At 42.5% G+C, this 22366-nt stretch overlaps 1 protein-coding gene across 1 annotated transcript; it reads left to right on the forward strand.

The window, feature by feature from the left end:
* Window positions 1-2681: 2681 nt before the first annotated feature.
* Window positions 2682-22100, forward strand: LOC130123372 (gastrula zinc finger protein XlCGF57.1-like). The gene is made up of 7 exons (XM_056292514.1): window positions 2682-2860; window positions 6332-7935; window positions 13343-13378; window positions 16192-16569; window positions 20165-20278; window positions 20612-20783; window positions 21730-22100. The coding sequence occupies exons 1-2, from the start codon at window positions 2689-2691 to the stop codon at window positions 7924-7926; spliced, it is 1767 nt and encodes a 588-aa protein (XP_056148489.1). The 5' UTR covers window positions 2682-2688; the 3' UTR covers window positions 7927-7935; window positions 13343-13378; window positions 16192-16569; window positions 20165-20278; window positions 20612-20783; window positions 21730-22100.
* Window positions 22101-22366: the final 266 nt, after the last annotated feature.

Consider the following 22366-nt stretch of genomic DNA (forward strand, 5'->3'; position numbering starts at 1 on the left):
ACAGTGATTGATCTCTATTTTTGAGTTGTATATCTGGCGATGTTGCATTTCCCCTTGTAACATTACCATTCATTTTTTTTTCATTTTGTAGTTGCCTTTTGGCTTGGCACCAAGTGTATGCCAGATGGCAGTAGAATCAGTCTGTTCGGGTCCCATTTTAGCAAGTTTTGGGGAGGACATTGTATCATCTAGGAGTAGCATATTAGTGTCAGCGCCTTGATTAGTACTGCTCTGATAAGTGGTAGCGTGAGCATTTTGACTAGCCCCAGAGTTAGCTGTCTTACCACTGGTTGTTATAGGGAGTGTCTCACATAGTCCTTTCTCGTTTCCAGTGTAACAATCTTCGCCTGGAGCACGGGAATTTCCTGTAGATATTTCCAGCAATTTAGGTATTCTGAGTCCATACTGAAAAAGATCCACTGGGGCCTTGTCACTCCAGAACGTTCCTGTCATTTGTTTAGGATGATTCGGGCACAGCAGAGGGAGTAGGCCGAGATAGAGTGGATCCAACAAATATCAGATTGTAAAACCATCCACAACTTTTGGTTGCTTGTCCACTTAGCTTGTGATGTTGAATAGTACATCAAGTTAAAAATGTTTAAATCTTAAAAACATAAAATTATAGGTAAAACAAGTTGGAGTGTCAGCTAAATAGGAACAAGACTGAGATAATTGTCTTTGGAGCACAGAAAGAACGAGAGAATGTCGGCTCTCATCTTGAGCCCCTGTCTCTCACAACTAAGAGTCAAGCAAGAAATCTTGGCGTTATCCTGGACTCAGATTTAAATTTTATAGCCATATCAAATCGGTAACCTCGTCAGCCTACTACCACCTAAAAAATATTGCTAGAGTCAGAGACATAATGTCCAAACAAGATCTAGAAAGGCTTATCCACGCCTTCATTTCCAGTAGATGAGATTATTGCAATGGTGTGTTCACAGGTTTGTAAAAAAAAAAAAAGGCTATTCGGCAACTCCAACTTATTCAGAATGCCGCTGCTAGGGTCCTAATGAAGGCTAGGAAATATGATCACATTACACCAGTCCTAAAATCCTTACACTGGGTTACCAGTCACTCAGAGAATTAATTTCAAAGTGTTGCTGCTTGTCTATAAATCACTCTGTGGCTCTGGGCCCAAATACATCTCTGACATGCTTGTGTCATATGAACCTTCTAGGACCCTAAGGTCATCTGGGGATGGCCTATTGGCTGTCCCAAGAGTTAGAACAAAACATGGTGAGACAGCGTTTTATTATCACGCTACACAGACCTGGAATAACCTCCCAGATGATATCAGACAAGCTCCGACTCTGACCACTTTTAAATCAAAGTTAAAAACCTTCCTATTTTGTACTGCTTACCTTGCCATGTAACATCTTTTTTGCTAAATAGCCTTTAGCTTAACTAGTTTACTTTTAAGTCTTCTATCCTTTGTATTTTTTGTCTGTACTTTTGCACTTTTTTTAAAGATGTTTAATTGTACCTTTGTTATTTTGTCACTCCGTAAAGCACTTTGATTTGCCCTAGTGTATGAAATGTGCTGTACAAAGAAAATTGCCGTTCCTTTCCTTACATTACCAAAATTAGCCTACATCCATACATATTGCTCTCTACGTTTATCATTCTTACACCTTTCTTTCACTCTCTCTCCCTCCCTAGCCCCAAAAATTTGAATCAAACTGATTCTCCCACTAAACGTTGTGTCCAGATGGACTGATTCAACGTTTTGGGATTTCCTTACCTGGATTATTGGGCCTGCATCAAGACAGTGAGCTGCTACAGAGACTGCAGTCGAGGTTGCAGGACGCTCTAGTCTAGCCAGTGTTTCTCAACCAGGGGTCCGCGGACCCCTAGTGGTCCGTGGTGTAATTGCAAGGGGTCCGTGAAAATAAAATATCTTTAAAAAAAAGATCCTATGACATTTATAGAAATCGGATTATTTTACTCAAATGTGACTGAGACCTTTATCTACCTAAACTATAAAGGGTAACAGGACTTTTTTCTCTAATTACATCTGTTTCACAAGTGCAATTTATTGTATTTTAATAAGAGATCTCGCTCCCGTTTGCATTGTTAAAAGTTACTGAATACATATTCTGTTTTGTTACATATATCTGAAAGTTACTGAATACATATTCTGTTGTTACATATATCTGAAAGTTACTGAATACATATTCTGTTTTGTTACATATATCTGAAAGTTACAGAATACATATTCTGTTTTGTTACATATATCTGAAAGTTACTGCATAAGAATTCTGTTTTGTTAACGATATCTAAGTTACAACTGAAAGCTCTTATTTTTGCCCCAAAGAGTGAATAAATGCTATAATGCAATTTAAAATGCAGTTTCTCCTGTTTCTATCAAATTGCAACCCCCCTCCCCCAAGATCAGGTGGAGGGGTCCTCAGGGTAGATCAAAAATACGCAGGGGGTCCAGGACCCCAAAAAGGTTGAGAACCACTGGCCTAGACGTTCTGATCCACACTCCATACCAGCTGGTGGCGGTAATGCGCAAATTCGTTCTTTTCCAATTGCCAATAAACCCCAGGAAATAGAAGAAGAAGACTAAGCGGACGAAGTAGAAGAAGAAGCAGGGGCGGCAGCAGCAGCAGCGAATAATAATATAAAATAATAGTAATCGTGCCGCTGGAGTTCAACTGGTTTTGCTTCCCCGTTGAGTTTACCATGTCCAGAATAAACCTTCTAAGATCGTTCGTCGTCGAGCGACTAACTGCAGCAGCTGAGGAGATATTGGGAGCTTTCGAGAGGACGATAGAGGAGTATGAGGAAGAGAGGGAGCGACAGAGGAGGCTGCTGGACTTGGTCTTGAATCCCAGTATTACGTTACACAGAATAGGTTGGTAAAACCAAGTTTCTGTGTGTGTCGTCCATTACCAGAACATTCTTGCATTCCTGCTTTCAAGTAGATTTCATGTTTAATTGCTACGGGGATAAACGCAGATCTCTGTGACTAGTTTATACCCATCAAAAGGCTAACGAGAATGACACGTTTGAGCTCATTTTTCACATTGTGCAGAGACCTCAGTCACTGCCTCCATCGGGTGCGCCCTGGGTCGTGTCCATTTGTGTGAGGGAGTGTTTATGTTGCACAGTCTCTTAATGTCAAGCTGAAGCTGCCAATGCGAATACAAGTGTGCCGACGTTCAAATAAGGTTAATTTTCTAAATGCTGCACCGTAGTGTATGTGTGTTTTGTTATTTCATTTATCTGGGAGAACAAGTCAATGTTACTTTATTTACTTTAGTGGGCTGCAGCCAGCTGTAGCAGTATTGGCAGGCAGAGCCAAACCCTAGTTTGTTCAGCATTATCCACCATACCCGTAGTGTTGTGAATGTGATGTTCATTAAGTGCCTACCAAAGAGTTCAGAATAGATGCAAGAAAGCTAGAGGTGTTGTAGGTCACCGAGTTAATCATACAAACCATAGGCTGGAGTGGTACATCCTTTATGTGTTTTAGGTAAACCATACAGATTAGGGGTCGTAGTTTCCCCCTGGGTATAATCTGTGGTAAAATTATGTCAATAGGGGGAAGCGACACCTAGTCTGTATGGCTTACCTAACATATGTAAACAGGATGTGCCTCTATGGTCAAACATGAATAGTAGGGGTGTGCAAAAAATTCGATTCATACAAGAATCGCGATTCTATCTCTGCCGATTGGGAATCAATTCACAACCATTCAGGCCCGCACAGTGGAATTCAACTGATTTTGTGTCTTCTCCCGCCCCACAGGGGAAACACACTATTTTACTGTGTGCTGTTAATAAAGGGACGCATACCTGTCGGTAATAACGGAGCGAAATCGCCTTCTAGTGCACAATTACATTGATACTAATGCAATAATTACATTGATACTAATGCAATTGATACTAGTGCAGTAATTACATTGATACTAGTGCAATAATTACATTGATACTAATGCAATTGATACTAGTGCAGTAATTACATTGATACTAATGCAATTGATACAATTGCAGTAATTACATTGATACTAATGCAATAATTACATTGATACTAATGCAATTGATACTAGTGTAGTAATTACATTGATACTAGTTCAATAATTACATTGATGCTAATGCAATTGATACTAGTGCAGTAATTACAGTGATACTAATGCAATAATTACATTGATACTAATGCAATTGATACTAGTGCAGTAATTACATTGATATTAGTGCAATAATTACATTGATACTAATGCAATAATTACATTGATACTAATGCAATTGATACTAGTGCAGTAATTACATTGATGCTAATGCAATTGATACTAGTGCAATAATTGCAGATCTTCCAGTGCACCTATTCTAGGGCAAAATTCAATTTGGCTTGTTATTTTAGAACCTATGTTGTTTATTTGGCTGAGGTTGTTTCACATTTCCCTATGTCTTAACGCACTGATCGGGAGTAGCGCTCCTCTATTCTGTTCTCCTCTGCATTCATACGTGACACTTCTATCAAAAATATTGCGCCATTAAACGCAACCGAAAAACGAATCGACTGCTTTGCAACAAAGTTTTTTTTATTCAGCTGATGAAAAAAATAAAATAAAATAGAAATAAATAAGGGTAGCAGCTAGGGTTGCCAACCGTTCCTTAAAATAAGGAATCGTTCCTTATTTGGAAGATAATTTTATTTTTATATATATATATTTTGTAACGTGCATGGATGAGTAGACACGTTGGTCATGGGTTAACTGGTCGGACCCTTTAGTCGACTGGTTAACGTTGTCGCTTGCGGAGTGGGAGGTACGGGTTCGCGTCCCAGCTGTGGCAGTTCCCGGGCTGCCCCCCTGAATTCGCTAATATATATATATATATATATATGTGTGTGTGTATATATATATATATATATATATATATATATATGTGTGTGTGTGTGTGTGTGTGTGTGTGTGTGTGTGTGTGTGTGTGTGTGTGTGTGTGTGGTGTAAGGCACGTTATATTTGTATGCCTGCGCCGCCCCGTCCATCCAACCCCCATCCCTGTCCCCTGTTGCTTATTTTCATTTCAAGGAGTTGGCAACCCTAGCAGCAACCATGTTGGCTCCACGATCAGTGACAAACACAACACGGCCAACTAGCAGTGACGCGTCTGTACCAAACGCACGGAGTTTCCCAAACAGCGGGTTCCTGATGTTCTCTCATGGTTTTGACACACCATCTTCGAAGGGAACCGCAAACAACACCCTTGAAACGAGACCGAAATCGTTGTTTGTGTAATGGATGGTGCTGGATATGAATGATGTTTTGTGGTAAGCCTCAGTCCACGTAGCTGTTGTGATGGCACATCCATATTTTTCGATGATCTCCGTTACCACTGACGCCTGCAGTGCCTGAGCTCTGCCCTCCACATATCTGGATACAGTGGTTGGGTGAGGCAAAACATCTTTTACATCAGATTTAGCAACTACATTAACAGCGTCTTGAACTATATCTGGAGGCCTCCCCACTATCGCTCTCAGAAGATCCCTTCAGCTGGTGGAGGTCCCACGAGACTGTCTATCCCCTACTGGCCAAGTTGGCTAAACGCTATCTATGCATCCCTGGTACTAGCGTTGCAGCAGAGAGGGTATTCTCAACTGCTGGGGACATAGTGACAGCACAGCGGAGCATGCTCACTCCAGAACATGTAGACCAGCTTCTGTTTCTATAGGAGAACCTAGACATTCCAGGCAGTGGTGTACTTTACAGCTCAATTAACGGTTCTTTTTGCACTTTGCAGCTAAATGTAGCAGGCAGCTATTGTTTGTTTTATTTTGTTATTTAAATATTGAATATAAATTATCATTTGAAGTTTGAATTTAAGTTATTTGAAGGTTTGCACTTTGCAGTTTACCTTTGCAATAATTTTTATTTTTGTATTAAGTATTAATTTTACCCTTTGTCTCAGGGCTGCCTTGGTTTCCTATTGACTGAGTGGACTAAAGGGAAATCAATCTTCTCAGGGTTGACATTGAGTAGTAAACGTTTACATTTGAGTCAGTGTGATTTTTTTTTTAGCCCTATAAAAGTATCTATCAAATGGGAAAAATAACTCAAAACAGAAATCTAAAATCAAATCTATGAATGTACTGAATTGACAATTGATTTTGAATCGCGGATCGAATCGATTTTGAATCGCGGATTGTTTTGAATCACGGATTGATTTTGAATCGAATCATGACCCCAAGAATCGGAATCGAATCAAATCATGAGATTTCCTGAATCGTGCACCTGAATCGTGAATAGGTATCCTGAATTAAATTTAAGCTACTTCTGTACATGCAAATAACAGCATTGATTTTGTTTTTTTCCTCTATGCAGACTCTGTGCTGTTATCTGATCAGCAACATGGTGAGGAGGGGAGGAGCCCCAGTGTGATAAAGGAGGAACCACAGGAACTCTGGATCAGTCCACAGGAAGACCAACTTCCATTGCAGGCGTTAGCTGATACCTCTGAGTCCATATTTACCCCTCTTTGTGATGAAAATGATTGTGGTAAAGATCAGCCTCTGCCCTCGCAACTGTACCAAACCCAGACAGAGGGAGACACAGAGCCCCCAGCTGTCCCCTCATTTGAACTGATACAAATGGATGCCAAAGAAGAAAACTTTATAATATCAGAACCAACACGTGACCACCATACCATCTCTAACTGCTGGCATGTAACTAAGAGTGAAGCTGATCATACTTGCAGTCCCCAAGACTGTGAGGAAGCGGGTTCAACTCGGAAAGCAAGGCTGAAACCTCACAAAAAAACCTACAACAAGTGCAGGATTTGTGGGAAAGTGCTTTATAATTTGGAAATTTTCAAAATTCACATGACATTTCACACAGGGGAAAAGCCTTTCAAATGCATCACTTGTGGGAGAGATTTTACGTGGAAGTGTAACTTGGAGAGGCATACAAGGACTCATGCAGGGGAGAAGTCATTCATTTGCACCACATGTGGGAAAATGTTTACCCACAAGTCACATTTGCAAACGCACATGAGGACTCATACAGGGGAGAAGCCATTCAAATGCACCATGTGTGGGAAAATGTTTACCCACAAGTCAAATTTTCAAACGCACGTAAGGACTCATACAGGCGAGAAGCCATTCAGATGCACCACGTGCGGGAAAATGTTTGCCCGGAAGTCAAGTTTTCAAAGGCACATAAGGACTCATACAGGGGAGAGGCCATTCAGATGCACCACGTGCAGGAAAATGTTTACCCAGAAGTCACATTTACAAACGCACATGAGGACTCATACAGGGGAGAAACCATTCAGATGCACCACGTGCGGGAAAATGTTTACCCACAAGTCAAATTTTCAAACACATGTAAGGACTCATACAGGGGAGAAGCCATTCAGATGCATCACATGCGGGAAAATGTTTGCCCGGAAGTCAAGTTTACAAACCCACGTAAGGACTCATACAGGGGAGAAGCCATTCAGATGCAGCGCATGCGGGAAAATGTTTACCCACATGTCAAATTTTCAAAAGCACGTACGGATTCATACAGGGGAGAAGCCATTCAGATGCACCACGTGCGGGAAAATGTTTGCCCGGAAGTCAAGTTTACAAACGCATGTAAGGACTCATACAGGGGAGAAGCCATTCATATGCACCATATGTGGGAAAATGTTTAGCCACAAGTCAAGTTTTCAAACACACGTGAGGACTCATACAGGGGAGAAGCCATTCAGATGCACCACGTGTGGCAAAATGTTTAACCGGAAGTCAAGTTTTTACAGGCACGTAAGGACTCATACAGGGGAGAAGCGATTCAGATGCACCACGTGCGGCAAAATGTTTACCCAGAAGTCAAGTTTACAAAGGCACGTAAGGACTCATACGGGGGGACGCCATTCAGATGCTGCAATTGTGGAAATGGGTTCAGCTCAAAATAGCATCTCGAACAACATGTCATGATCCACACAGGTGAGAGGCCTCACAGGTCACGGCAAAGAGAAGTTAACTGATTATTCATCTTAATTATTAATAAGCATTTTATATCAGCAGCATATGTCAGGGGCTTAAACTGAATCATTGTAAGGGTGCAATTGCACAAACAAGACATGGTGCTCTTTATGATCATTTTGTCAATATGGTCCAAAATGACTGCAACAATAAGATCAATACTTTTATACTGAAAGGCATTTTTAACGAACTAGACTGCAGCCATGCCTCACAGCTCTATTTCATTGGAGTCATGGTGATACAGACATACAGAGTGTGACACCGTATAGTGTCAGATTGTTCATACTACAGTGAAGGCAAACATTGAAGATGTTACCTTCCTGGACCCGGACCTTGCTCAGAGGCAATGTCCGGCTTGTTCTTTCTCACTGTCTCCAACATGGTAACCTTTCTTTTCAGCATTTCCTCACCCAGGGCGTACGATGTGAAAAAAATGATCACATGTAGTGTTATGACCATTCAGTCCTTCAGTCATGTCCAGTACCACTCTCATGCCCTGATATTTTTCAGGTGCTTCCCCAGGAGATCTACCAATGTAAACCTGCCTATTCCAGGCAGGGCTGGACTGTGCATCACATGCTGCCCGTATTTTGATACCGTATTTGGTCAGTTTACTTGGCAAGTATTGTCTGAAGGGACAACGCCCACGAAATGCAACCAGACATTCATCCACGGTCACATGGGGGCCTGGATTGTAAACTAAGGGTAATCACCGAACCCACTTGTCCCATACGTCCCATATTGCTGTGAGTTTGTCACACTCTCGTCGGCCCTGCCTTGTTTCTCTGTCATCAAAGCTTATGACACGGGAGAAAACATGGAATGTCTTTAGAGACATGGTGGCTGGAAATATTGCCCCTCCAATGTCAACTTTCCAAAGGCTTGCTGTTGCTTCGCCTTTTGACTTTTACACTCCTGCCAAAATGAGCAACCCAATGTAGACTTGCAAGTGGGTCACATCCAAGTCTTTCCAACACGTGCCTCCCCTCTAAGTTTGTCATCCCAAGTATATCATTTTCAACTGATGGTGTTATGAAGAGTTCAAATGATGGTTTTATGCCTTTGACATGGCTGACAGTGTGTCTGGTGGGGCCAGGAACCATTTTGATAACATTAGCAGCTCTAAGTCTACCGTGTCGTCCAAGTGGGGAGAGGGACCATAATATCTTTCAATTTTTGGAAAGTAAGGCGTCTGCTAGGCGGCACGGTGGCGCAGTGGTTGGCGTGGTCTCCTCACAGCAAGAAGGTTCTGGGTTCGAGCCCCAGGGTGGTCGACCCTTGGTGGGTCATCCTGGGTCTTCCTCTGTGTGGAGTTTGCATGTTCTCCCCGTATCTGCGTGGGTTTGCTCCGGTTTCCTCCCACAGTCCAAAGACATGTAGGTCAGGTGAATTGGCCGTACTGAATTGTCCCTAGGAATGAATGTGTGTGTGTGTGTGTGTGTGTGTGTGTGTGTGTGTGTGTGTGTGTGTGTGTGTGTGCCCTGTGATGACCTGGCAGCCTGTTCAGGGTGTCTCCCCGCCTGCTGCCCAATGACTGCTGGAATAGGCTCCAGCATCCCCGCGACCCTGAGAGCAGGATAAGTGGTTAAGATAATGGATGGATGGAATGTGTCTGCTAGTGGTTGAGAGTCAACAGGAGGGTCAACACTTTCATTCTCATCAGAGGAGGATACCTCATAATCAGGGTCCTCCTCAACATTATCCTCTGTCTCAGACACATTCTCCTCTATGTCACCTTCAGTGTCAAAGAGCTGTGCTAAAACCTCATTGGTGGTAAACCTTTGCTTAGAGGTCATTCTCAGTTGAGAGAGAGCATACAGAGCATACAGAGCACCAAGAGAAATTGTTTAGAAGGCTGTGCCACAAGCTTTCATATGTTTGCTCCTCACTTATGTTGTGTGAACTATCAATGTCTTTGTGGGAACCATATTTTCCCACCCGCAGGGCGCAAGAAATATCAAAGTTCTCATAGGAATTATGTTTTCCCCTCCTCCATGTCATGTGAAGTATCAGTTTTACTACTACAGGTGTGGGTATGTTAGGACACACACACACGTTTTATACAGCTACAACAGCCTTGCAACTAATGATACCTTGCTACTTTGTTTTCATTAGTCAGCTAATGTTGCTAACTTACATTTACATTCAAAATCAAAAATTTTCCATACAATGACATTGTGATGGGGATAAAATGTTATGGCCAAACGGGAGAGACAGGATTACCAGTGAGACGCTGAAGTCGAATTTAAAGTATCTTTACAGTATTTCCTTTAACCTTACATGAGTTCGTAAACACTGTTTTGAATACTGTAATATACTTTTGAAGAATTTTTGTGTTCAGAACAATCTATTGATGGCAACACCAGACGCAGTAGTCAAGACTAAGAACAGTAATTTGGTGATCATCAGATCTTTGTAATATAAGGTAAAAGAAAATGTATTCAGGGTTGACCATGTCATAATGATGCTGATACTTTGCATATTGCCTGTCTTTGTTTATGTAATGATGAAGACACATTTCCATGTGGTGATATTTTTTATACTCTATTGACAAATTTATTCAATTTTGAAACATGAATTTATCAGTTTGACTGTATTGGGGACTTTTGCAGGTGAAGTTTAGTGTTGTGCTAAACAATTTAACTGTTCTAGGGCTTGCACTTAACAGTTTTGAGAATGTCTACAGTTTCAGGAATGGGATTTAAGCAACTGAGAAAAACTAATTGTATCTGCTCGTGTAATAATTGTGCTGTGTGTGCTCGTCCTGTTCTAAATAAGAATCTTGGAAAAAGAATGCCTGACAATTGCGAAGCACTCAGATATCTTATGTTTCCTTCCTCATTCTTCTACATCCCCAAACTATGACAAATGACAGAGTCAGTATTTGAAGGCATGATTTGCTTGACTTTGCCCACTTTGGCACACAACAGTGCTTAGTGGAGCCAGATTCACGGCGTTGATACTTGAACGCCCCTGTTTGATTCATTGATATTTTTTTTTCGGACGAAATTGAGATTTCGGACGGATAAGCTAGCAGCTTAGCTAATGATTCAGTAGGACGTCAGCATCCTGTTGTACCAGAAGTTCTTATGCAACCAGACACACCCGGAAGTTCCGCGGCGCGACATTAATGCGCCGAGCCGAGGGCCGTTCAAGATGGCAGCCTGAGCAGACCGTCATTGCAAGGCAGTGCACCAGAAAAACTCGTGAAGAGGCTACTGTTTGTCAAGTTTATCTGCCTGTATGTTGTTCAAGTGAGCCTCTTCACTCAACGCACAAAGATTTTATCCCGAAATGGGGAAAAAAACGTGTGCTCTCGTCTCTTTCAAGTGAAGACAAGAAAGCTAGCTTAGCGTGTGCGCTAGCTAGCGGTGGCCGTGATTATTCACAAGATGGAGGCGGTTTGGAGGTCCGCTGCATAACGGAGGATGGGTTCCCGTCTCTGCCAGCTACACCAAGTAAATCCCCGGCGGCGAAGAAGAAAAGCAGACGATCCCGTGAACTCGTTCCTGGTCAGTGATATCCACTCTCAACTCGCCAGCTTAACGAAGCTTATCGACAACAGATCCGACATGATTGAGGGCAACATCTCCGACCCGAACAGCAAGGTAGATTGTGTGGTTGCTGGTTGCTGACCTTAAGGCTGTTGTGTGGTTGCTGACCTTAAGGCTGTTGTGTGATTGCTGACCTTAAGGCTGTTGTGTGGTTGCTGACCTTAAGGCTGTTGTGTGGTTGCTGACCTTAATGCTGTTGTGTGATTGCTGCCCTTAAGGTAGATTGTGTGGTTGCTGACCTTAAGGCTGTTGTGTGGTTGCTGACCTTAAGGATGTTGTGTGGTTGCTGACCTTTAGGCTGTCACCACGAAGATGCCTAAACTTGAGCAGCGTGTTGATATGGTGGAGCAGACTGTCAGATGTATGCAAAAGAGAATGGATGACCTAGAATCCTACTCGAGAAGGAGGAACTCAAGGCTGATGGGAGTCCCTGAATCTGCCCAAGGAAGCGTTCGCCTTGAGGTAATAAAGATTTGCCAGGTCGTCCTGGCCTGCATGAAAGATAAGCTTGTGGATGCCACTGACGCTGTTCATCGCCTTGGGAAGAAGCGCCAGTCCACCGATGATACCAGACCCAGAGGTATCATTCTCCAGTTCGTCTCGCGTGTCTACAGGGATGTGCTGTGGAAGGCGGCGAAGAACTCGTCCTTCTTGAGAGATCGTGGTTGGCAGTTTAAGGAGGATTTCTCCAAGGGGGGCCGAGAGAGGAGGCAGAGGCTGTGGCCTGAACTGCAGAGGGCTCGTGCAGCGGGGAAGACTGCGTCCTTCGTTGGGGCCAGAGCTTTCATTGACGGAGAAGGCCAGATCATCCTAACTGGTTGACTACGAGTGAGATTCAGTTTCTTCCCCCTGGGAAAATTCCTCCTAACAAGGAGGTTGACTCTCTCACTTTACAAATATGTAGGGAAAATTGCTCCAATCAGATTAATTTTAGTTCATGTTGACAGTTTACCACTTTGTTATATGGATCTATTTGTATGTTGTTGCAATAAGGGACATTTTATTGTGGAAGATCTAATTACCTTACCAACATTAAGAGTATAACTTGGCTTATACATTAGTTTCAAAGAGGTGTTTTTCGCGTAATTTGAAACACTGCTGTTTCTTAGCTACTGACCTATATTTTCCAAGGTTTTAAGCCTTTTCTACATCTACACAAAAGAGGTTATAATCAACTTTTGTTCTCTTTTCATATATATATATTTTTTGTTCATGTCTATTTCTATTCTCTCTTTCAATGCCAGGGAGTTAAGAAACGATGTAAAAAGTAAGGCCCTGTTTTTATTTGCCAAAGAGCTAAAAAATGATTTTGTATTTTTTCAAGAGGCACACTCACTTGGCCTACCCCCTGGCATGGTTGTTTGTACTGTAGTCATTCATGTTGTAAAAATGTGACGTGTACAACTTGTTGTCAATTAGTCAATAAAAAAAAAAAAAAATGTAATGCGATGAGCCTATTACATGAGTTGAAATGACAAATACAGTGTTCTTGATTCCTAAATGCAGGCAGGAGGTTTTTTGTATAGCCTGACTACTAAAAGGATCTTAGTGGGATATAATATTTTATTTGCTCTGTTTTTGTTTGAGTAATCAAACCAAAATCTGTCAAAGATGCCTCAAGTTTTCGCTCAGTCTTTTTTTCCGTTTTGGTGTCTCAGAGGTCGCGTGACTTGGATGTGAAAAACCTTTAAGCCTAAATAATTAAAATGTTAATTTTATGTCATTCTTGTAGCGATAATTTAATAACTCGTGGAGACACTAGGTTAATGTGACTATAACATTTTACTGAACTCTGTTTTTTACTTATCTTCCAGGTTACATCCCCAGAGCTGAGAGAGTGCCCTCTACAGGTAAGGAAGATTGACAGAACTTATGAGAATGACCATGACCATATATCACAACTCTGATCTGCTCTGTTCCATTCTACCCCAAGATAAAGGCCATTGCTAACAAATAAAAAACTATAGGACTATATATATATATATATCAAATATATGTATATATAGTGGCTGTTTTATAGGAAGTAACATTAAGTGAAAAAAAAATACAATGAAAATGGAAATCATTGTCCCTCCATATTTTGGTAACCCCCAACCCCCTTGAGTGGTAGATATATTAACATTGTAGGAGCATCAGGTGTTGCAGTAAGAGAATTATATCCCACACCATTGCCAGTTGTCACGTAAGACGGTGACAGGGGAAAAAACCCCAAAGAAACAACACTTTCCTCTTTTTCAAATGTTGCCCTGTTAATCCGTTAGCCAGAAATTCAATGTATGCATTGGGCTTGATATTCCATTGTACAGAGGAAGGAATTAAAGTCACTACAGTATCAAACATCCCGGGTCAGTATGTACAATTAGGTCTCGGCAAGCCATTGTACATATATCGATGGGATCTGGCACCGTCAGGACCAAGATCACTAACCTCTGATTAGCATAAAAATAGCACACACTTGCCAAATAACTTCTGGGTTAGGCTCCAGCATCCTGCAACCCCAATCGAGATAAGCGGCTTGAATGAATGGATGGATGGATGGATGGATGGATAGCGCATACTCACATGTCACTACAGCACATTGTTCATGCAAGAATCTGATTTGCATGTCACAGCCAATGTAAGTGAAGGAGTTGATGAGTTTGAGAAAGTTTGGTTCAGGTAAGGGAAAGACAGTGATCTTATTACTAGTGACTGGATGTATTGGGATGATGAGATGTGTACATTGACGGTTGTACCAGCCCCGGCCATAGCCCAGCTTCACTGGGAGTCTACTCAACACCACATGTGTCTAGCAAAAACATGTGACATCCAGTGGAATGATTTAGGGCCGTGGGTCACTCGGTGTTCACAAGACCCCATGTGGGAGACGGAGTGCAATACTCACCCCAAATGTAAGCATATTGATGCCCATTTCAGAGCACTTTTATGGAAAAATGGACTGGGCATTTAGCACAGAGCAGTAAATTCAACTGGGGGGGGGGGTTCCTCTCAGTTAACAATTGACTCACCAGAGTTGCAAGGAGTGCCACAAATGTTATAGGCTACAGATAATTATGATGGGTTAGTTAAAGGAACTGAACTCCTCGATGTGACACCCAAGAGTACATACCGTCCATGTCAGGCACAATGTCCGCTCAAACCAGAGGAAGTAATATGTATTACACCAGTGTTTAACAGTTTTCTGGCAGCAGGAGTCATTATCCCTTGTGCTCATTCACCAGTGAGGATGCCTGTCTTTCCAGTTAAAAAGATAAGGCTGGAGAATCAGCCAGCAGCGTGGCGATTCATGCAAGATTTACAAGCAAAATGCAACAGTGTCTTGTGTGCACCCAGACTCTCAGTATTGGTTTGCGTTCACATTTCAGGGTAAAACATATATGTTGGCCAGGATGACACAAGGTTATGTTGAGATCCCAGCAGTCTACTCGCAGGTTTTGTATGAAAGTTTGGAGAATTTAGGTCTTCCAGCAGGGAACGTGCTGATGCACTATGTCGACGATTTGATGATCTGTTCACCAACAAAACAAGCTTGTGAGATTGATTGCATTGCTGAAACATCTGGCAGAGCAGGGCCACAAGACCAGTCTGACTAAATTCCAATTTGTCTAAGAAAAAGTCACCTTTCTAGGGCACAAGATCTCTTTAAAAAAAAAAAAAAAGGTAAACCACTGGACACAAAATGAGTCGAAGCCATCCTCAAAATTTGAAAACCTTTCACTTAGAGGCAATTAATGTAATTTTTAGGGATGACAGGCCACTGTTGACAGTGGATCTCTGACTATGCATCCCTTGAGGCTCCGCTATTATCTATTATGCATGTCCATGACTAAAACCAACTGACAAAGTGACATAGACAGAGGCTGCTGATGTAGCTCTCACTCAACTAAAATAGGCTTTGACTACCATGGACACTTTAGGACTGCCTGATTCAGACAGATCGTTTACACAGACTGTAGATGGAAAAGAGAGACAGAGAGGAAAAAGAAGAAAAAGTCTAAATGCACATATGTAAATAAGGTATGGCAGTCTGAGGACGGACGTCCTTGCCCGTGTAAGTGTTTGTGTCTTTTTTATGTAAAAATGGCACATGGGAAGGACCATTTGTCAAAAAGGGGGGGGGGGGCACAGTAAACAAACAATGGTTTATGAGAGGCTTCACAAATTTTTCCCAAAATTTTGTTCAAAATCTTTATTTTGTTTGAAAAATAATGCCACAAGAGGGCAAATTACACAAGCCTTGAGCCAGATGGGGAAATACCACGGAAGATCAGCAGTGATAACTGGGCACATTTTGTAACTAGTGCTATTAAACAACTTTCAACATTTTTGGGCATCAATCTTAGGCAACACTGTGCCTATCATCCACAGAGTGGTGGAGTAGTTGAGACAGAAAATGGGAAAATTGAAAATAAACTGCTCAGATGTTGTGATGAGAAAGGACTCACATGGATAAAGGCACTACCATTAGTGTCGATGGCCATGAGAGCAAGAGGATAGGGCTGCAACAGGTCTGTCACCTTTTGAAATCCTTACAGACAGACCCATGAACACTGGAATAGCCCTTCCCCCACAAAAGCAGGTCCTCAGCTCAGACCTCATCAAGGATGTAATGCTTAATTATTGTGTGCAGTTAAACAAAATGTTGAGTTCTATTCACATGCAGGTAAGATCGGCACTTCCACGGCCAATAGAGGGTCAGCTGCATAACCTGAAGCCAGGAGAATGGGTGCTGATAAAGGATCTAAAGAGAAAAAATTGGAGAAGCCCCATGGGCGAGGTCCCACCAAGTGCTCTTGACCAAACCTACAGCGGTGAAGGTGGAGGGGATTCACCTGGACACATGCCAGCCACTGCAAGAAGGTGCCACCACTGGAAATGGAGGTCAGGGTGAGAGACCCGCTCCACTCACAATCGAGGAAGAGAAGTAGACGTGGCCAGCTCTCACTGAGGTTTAAAAACCTACAGAGTTCTACTTCTCAGAGCATCAAAGCCACTGCACTTGCCGTGGTTTTACCTCGAATCCCTTCTACTTCCTCCAATGGTGAGAATTGTAGAAAGAGAGAAGGAGAAATTAGCCATGCAATTTTATCAGGATTCATTTGTAAGAACAATGTGTAGCCTGTTTATGTTGTTGTGATTAGTGTTGTCTAGTTCTGTTCCCCCACAGTTAGCTGTTCTTCTGCTATATCAAATCATTTCCTATTTTGTTTCATCTCCAGAACAACTACTATACCATTCCAAATAGGTCCTGAATTTACAAAAAAGAAATCTACTACTACTTTCGGCTGCTCCCGTTAGGGGTCGCCACAGCGGATCATCCGTTTCCATTTCTTCCTGTCTTCTGCGTCTTCCTCTGTCACACCAGCCACCTGCATGTCCTCCCTCACCACATCCATAAACCTCCTCTTTGGCCTTCCTCTTCTCCTCTTCCCTGGCAGCTCCATATTCAGCATCCTTCTCCCAATATACTCAGCATCTCTCCTCCAGACATGTCCAAGCCATCTCAATCTTGCCTCTCTTGCTTTGTCTCCAAACCGTCCAACCTGAGCGGTCCCTCTAATATAATCGTTCCTAATCCTGTCCTTCTTCGTTACTCCCAGTGAAAATCTTAGCATCTTCAACTCTGCCACCTCCAGCTCCGCCTCCTGTCTTTTCGTCAGTGCCACTGTCTCCAAACCATATAACATAGCTGGTCTCACAACCATCTTGTAAACTTTCCCTTTAACTCTTGCTGGTACCCTTCTGTCGCAAATCACTCCTGACACACTTCTCCACCCACTCCAACCTGCCTGCACTCTCTTTTTCACCTCTCTACTGCACTCCCCGTTACTTTGGACAGTTGACCCCAAGTATTTAAACTCAGATGTCTTTGTCACCTCCCCTCCTTGCATCCTGACCATTCCACTGTCCTCTCTCTCATTCACACATAGGTATTCCGTCTTGCTCCTACTGACTTTCATTCCTCTTCTCTCTAGTGCATACCTCCACCTCTCCAGGCTCTCCTCAACCTGCACCCTACTCTCACTACAGATCACAATGTCATCCGCGAACATCATCGTCCATGGAGACTCCTGCCTGATCTTGTCCGTCAACCTGTCCATCACCATTGCAAACAAGAAAGGGCTAAGAGCCGATCCTTGATGTAATCCCACCTCCACCTTGAACCCATCCGTCATTCCAACCGCACACCTCACCATTGTCACACTTCCCTCATACATATCCTGCACCACTCCTACATACTTCTCTGCAACTCCTGACTTCCTCATACAATACCACACCTCCTCTCTCGGTACTCTGTCATAAGCTTTCTCTAAATCTACAAAGACACAATGCAACTCTTTCTGGCCTTCTCTATACTTCTCAATCAACATTCTCAAAGCAAACATCGCATCTGTGGTGCTCTTTCGTGGCATGAAACCATACTGCTGCTCGCTGATCGTCACCTCTCCTCTTAACCTAGCTTCTATTACTCTTTCCCAAATCTTCATGCTGTGGCTGATCAACTTTATACCTCTGTAGTTGTTACAGTTCTGCACATCGCCCTTGTTCTTGAAAATCGGTACCAGTATGCTTCTTCTCCACTCCTCAGGCATCCTCTCACTTTCCAGGATTGTGTTAAACAATCTAGTTAGAAACTCCACTGCCATCTCTCCTAAACATCTCCATGCCTCCACAGGTATGTCATCAGGACCAACTGCCTTTCCATTCTTCATCCTCTTCATAGCTGCCCTCACTTCCTCCTTGCTAATCCGCTGAACTTCCTGATTCACTATCCCTACATCATCCAACCTTCTCTCTCTCTCATTTTCTTCATTCATCAGCCCCTCAAAGTACTCCTTCCACCTTCTTAGCACACTCTCCTCGCTTGTCAGCACATTTCCATCTCTATCCTTGATCGCCCTAACTTGCTGCACATCCTTTGCAGCTTGGTCCCTCTGTCTAGCCAATCGGTACAAGTCCTTTTCTCCTTCCTTAGTGTCTAATCTGTCATACAACTCACCATACGCCTTTTCCTTTGCCTTTGCCACCTCTCTCTTTGCTTTACGCTGCATCTCCTTGTACTCCTGTCTACTTTCTTCATCTCTCTGACTATCCCACTTCTTCTTTGCCAACCTTTTCCTCTGTATAATTTGCTGTACTTCCTCATCCCACCACCAAGTCTCCTTGTCTTCCTTCCTCTGTCCTGATGACACACCAAGTACCTTCCTAGCTGTCTCCCTCACTATTTCTGCAGTGGTTTTCCAGCCATCTGGCAACTCTTCACTACCACCCAGTGCCTGTCTTAACTCCTGCCTGAACTCCACACAACAGTCTTCCTTCTTCAACTTCCACCATTTGATCTTCGGCTGTGTCTTCACTCGCTTCCTCTTCTTGGTCTCCAAAGTCATCCTACAGACCACCATCCGATGCTGCCTGGCTACGCTCTCCCCTGTCACCACCTTGCAGTCTCCAATCCCTTTTAGATGGTGCCTTCTACATAAGATATAGTCCACCTGTGTGCACTTCCCTCCACTCTTGTACGTCACCCTGTGTTCCTCCCTCTTCTTGAAATATGTATTCACCACAGCCATTTCCATCCTTTTCGCAAAATCGACCACCATCTGTCCTTCCACATTTCTCTTCTTGACTCCATACTTTCCCATCACCTCCTCATCACCTCTGTTCCCTTCACCAACATGTCCATTGAAGTCCGCTCCAATCACCACTCTCTCCTCCTTGGGTACCCTCTCCACCATGTCGTCCAACTCATTCCAGAATTCTTCTTTTTCATCCATCTCACACCCAACTTGCGGGGCATATGCGCTGATAACGTTCAGCAATAAACCTTCAATTTCCAGCTTCATACTCATCACTCTGTCTGACACTCTCTTCACCTCCAGCACGCTCTTGACATACTCTTCCTTCAGAATTACCCCTACCCCATTTCTCCTCCCATTCACACCATGGTAGAAGAGTTTGAACCCACCTCCGATACTCCTGGCCTTACTCCCCTTCCACCTGGTCTCTTGCACACACAGTATGCCTACCTTTCTTCTTTCCATCATGTCAGCCAGCTCTCTCCCTTTACCAGTCATAGTGCCAACATTCAAAGTTCCAACTCTCACCTCCACATGCCTACCCTTCCTCCTCTCTAGCTGCCTCTGGACATGCTTTCCTCCTCTCCTTCTCCTTCGCCCAACAGTAGCATAGTTTCCACCGACACCCTGCTGGTTAACAGTACCGGTGGCGGTCGTTGGTAACCCGGGCCTCGACCGATCCGGTATGTAAGTCTTATTTATGATCCGCATATTTGATTTGGCAAAGATTTTACGCCGGATGCCCTTCCTGACGCAACCCTCCCCATTTGTCCGGGCTTGGGACCGGCACTAAGGATGCACTGGCTTGTGCATCCTCAGTGGCTGGGTTAATTTACAAAAAAGAAATGACAAATAAAAATTTCACTGATCACAAAGAAGAAGTTGTATCTGGTTTAATTGCAGACACACAGCTCAATTTCCTGGAGAAGGACACAGTCACTACATGTCATGCAACAGCTTTATTAACGTAACCTGAAGTAAAACACATAGAAACTACACTATCTCCCACACATCCCAAAGATGTGTCATATTCATTTGTTCTTTTCTTGTCTTTCACAGGTTGAGGTTATGTTGGAAGTTCAAATCGTCGCATCAGGAGTTCTGCTCCTCAGAGCACCAAAGCCACTGCACCCACCATGGGTGTACCTTGAATCCCTCCTACTTCCTCTAATGGTAAGCATTGTAGAAAGAGAGGAGGAGAAAGCAGCCATGCAATTTTATCAGGATTCATTCGTAAGAACAATGTGTAGCCTTTTTATGTGGTTGAGATTAGTATGGTCCAGTTCTGTTCCCCCACAGTTGGCTGTTCTTCTGCTATATCTTATCATTTCCTTTTTTGTTTTATCTCCAGAACACTGTCACTACATGTCATGCAACAGCTTTATTAATGTAATGTGAAGTAAACCACATAAAAACAGCACTATATCCCACACATCCCAATGATGTCCATCCTGTCCAATCCACTTCCATAATCATATGAATATCCTCTTTCCTTTTCTTTCACAGATTATGGACCTACAACTGGTCCCATCAGGAGTTCGGCTCCTCAGAGTCTCAAAGCCACTGCACCTGCCGTGGTTCTACCTGGACTCTCTCCTACCTCCTGTAGTGGTATTGTAGCGAGTGGAGGAGGAAGTAGCCATTAAGTTTTATTAGGACTCATTCGTAAGAATACTGTGTATGTAGCCTTTTTATGTTGTTGAGATTAGTGTTGGCCTGTCCTCTTCCTCTATAATTAGCTGTTCTGCTATATCAAATTATTTCCTATTTTGTTTCATCTCTGGAAAAACCAAACCATTCCAACTCAATGTAAATTCTTTGTAAATTCATATTTACAAAAAAGAAAATAATGTATAAAACGTCTCACTGATTACAAAGAAGAAGAAGAAGATGTATCTGGTATAACTGCAGACACACAGTTCAGTTTCCTGGATAAGGACACTGTCATTACATGTCATGCAGTGATGCAGTAGCTTTATTAATGTAACCTGAAGTAAACCTCAGAAAAAACACTGTCTCCCACACATCCCAATGAAGAACAGTGAATTCCTTTCAATAATAATAAATAAATATTATTATTATTATTATGATTGATGATGATGATGATAATAATGATAAGGTGAATGAATAAGCCTGGGCAGTAATTCAATATTATCATTAAGCATCTGTCAATGACATTGGAGCAATATGAAATCTGGAGATTGTCAGGTCATGATTCACATTTTTACCACCTAGATTAATGATAACAAGAACCTTTTACTTAGTCTTTCTCTCAAGGTTTGATATATTTTAGGGCGAGTTATTAGAAAACGAATTCTGTTAGTATATTGTACTTCACATTGCCAAACTGTTCATTGTGATGAACTTCATTTATATTCTTGAATATGGTATTTTGCATATGTAAACAGATATTATCATATATACTGATGTCATGTAAAATGTATATGATTATTGTAATAATATTTTCCACAACACCCAGCAGTATGCCTTTCAGTGTTGTTCATTTTAGTGTTGGCTCATTGTTTTCCTCTACAATTAGTTGTTCCTCTGCTGTATTTGCAACAACTGCACAATTCCCTGCCATTTATGCATTTTCAACAAAAAGAAAATTGTGTCTTTTACAGATGGGTATTTTGTTAGACCTGCAACTGGTCCCACCAGGAGCTCTGCTCCTCAGACTGGTATAGTCTGTGCTCTCACCGTGGTGGATCCTCCTACATTTTCTAGCAGAAAAAGAGGAAGAGAAGTTAGCATGTGCCCAATTTCTCATTCTGATCCTGGGCACAGGAGAGCGAGGTGATCTACTACGGCCCAACAGCTCACTGAACCAGTCTGTGGTATAAGGAGCAGAGAGATCAATGGTAAAGAAGATTCTTACCCAGACTGCAAGAGGGTCAAGACTGTATAGGGGGACTCATGCCACCGATTTGTTGGTTAACTCTGCAAAATGTCCTGACACAAATACTGTCTACTGTCCTTTGTTGTCATTATAAATATTAATAAATATATTAAACAATTACTGTGGGTTTCATTGTATTAGCAGTCGGTAGGTCAGTCGCTGATTAATCTTCTGTCAAGACACTAAAATTTATGGTTTGTTACGTTGATCCCTCAAAATAATCCCCTCACTAATTTTTCGCCCCGTGTTTCTTTGACCCCTATTGTGCAAAAGGAACAAACAAAGGGATTAATCTATACAAAAACAAAAAAATGTGGTAGTAGGAGGAGGTGAAGTAGTTGAAGGAGAATCAGTGTTAACAC

This window comes from Lampris incognitus, chromosome 14 (assembly GCF_029633865.1).
Source record: "Lampris incognitus isolate fLamInc1 chromosome 14, fLamInc1.hap2, whole genome shotgun sequence".
Classification (NCBI taxonomy): domain Eukaryota; kingdom Metazoa; phylum Chordata; class Actinopteri; order Lampriformes; family Lampridae; genus Lampris; species Lampris incognitus.

Excerpts from the sequence above, each read along its gene's own strand:
- LOC130123372 (XM_056292514.1), top strand. The coding sequence starts at position 2,689 with ATGTCCAGAATAAACCTTCTAAGATCGTTCGTCGTCGAGCGACTAACT. Across the intron at positions 2,861-6,331 it reads TATTACGTTACACAGAATAG|ACTCTGTGCTGTTATCTGAT; the intron begins GTTGGTAAAACC and ends TCCTCTATGCAG.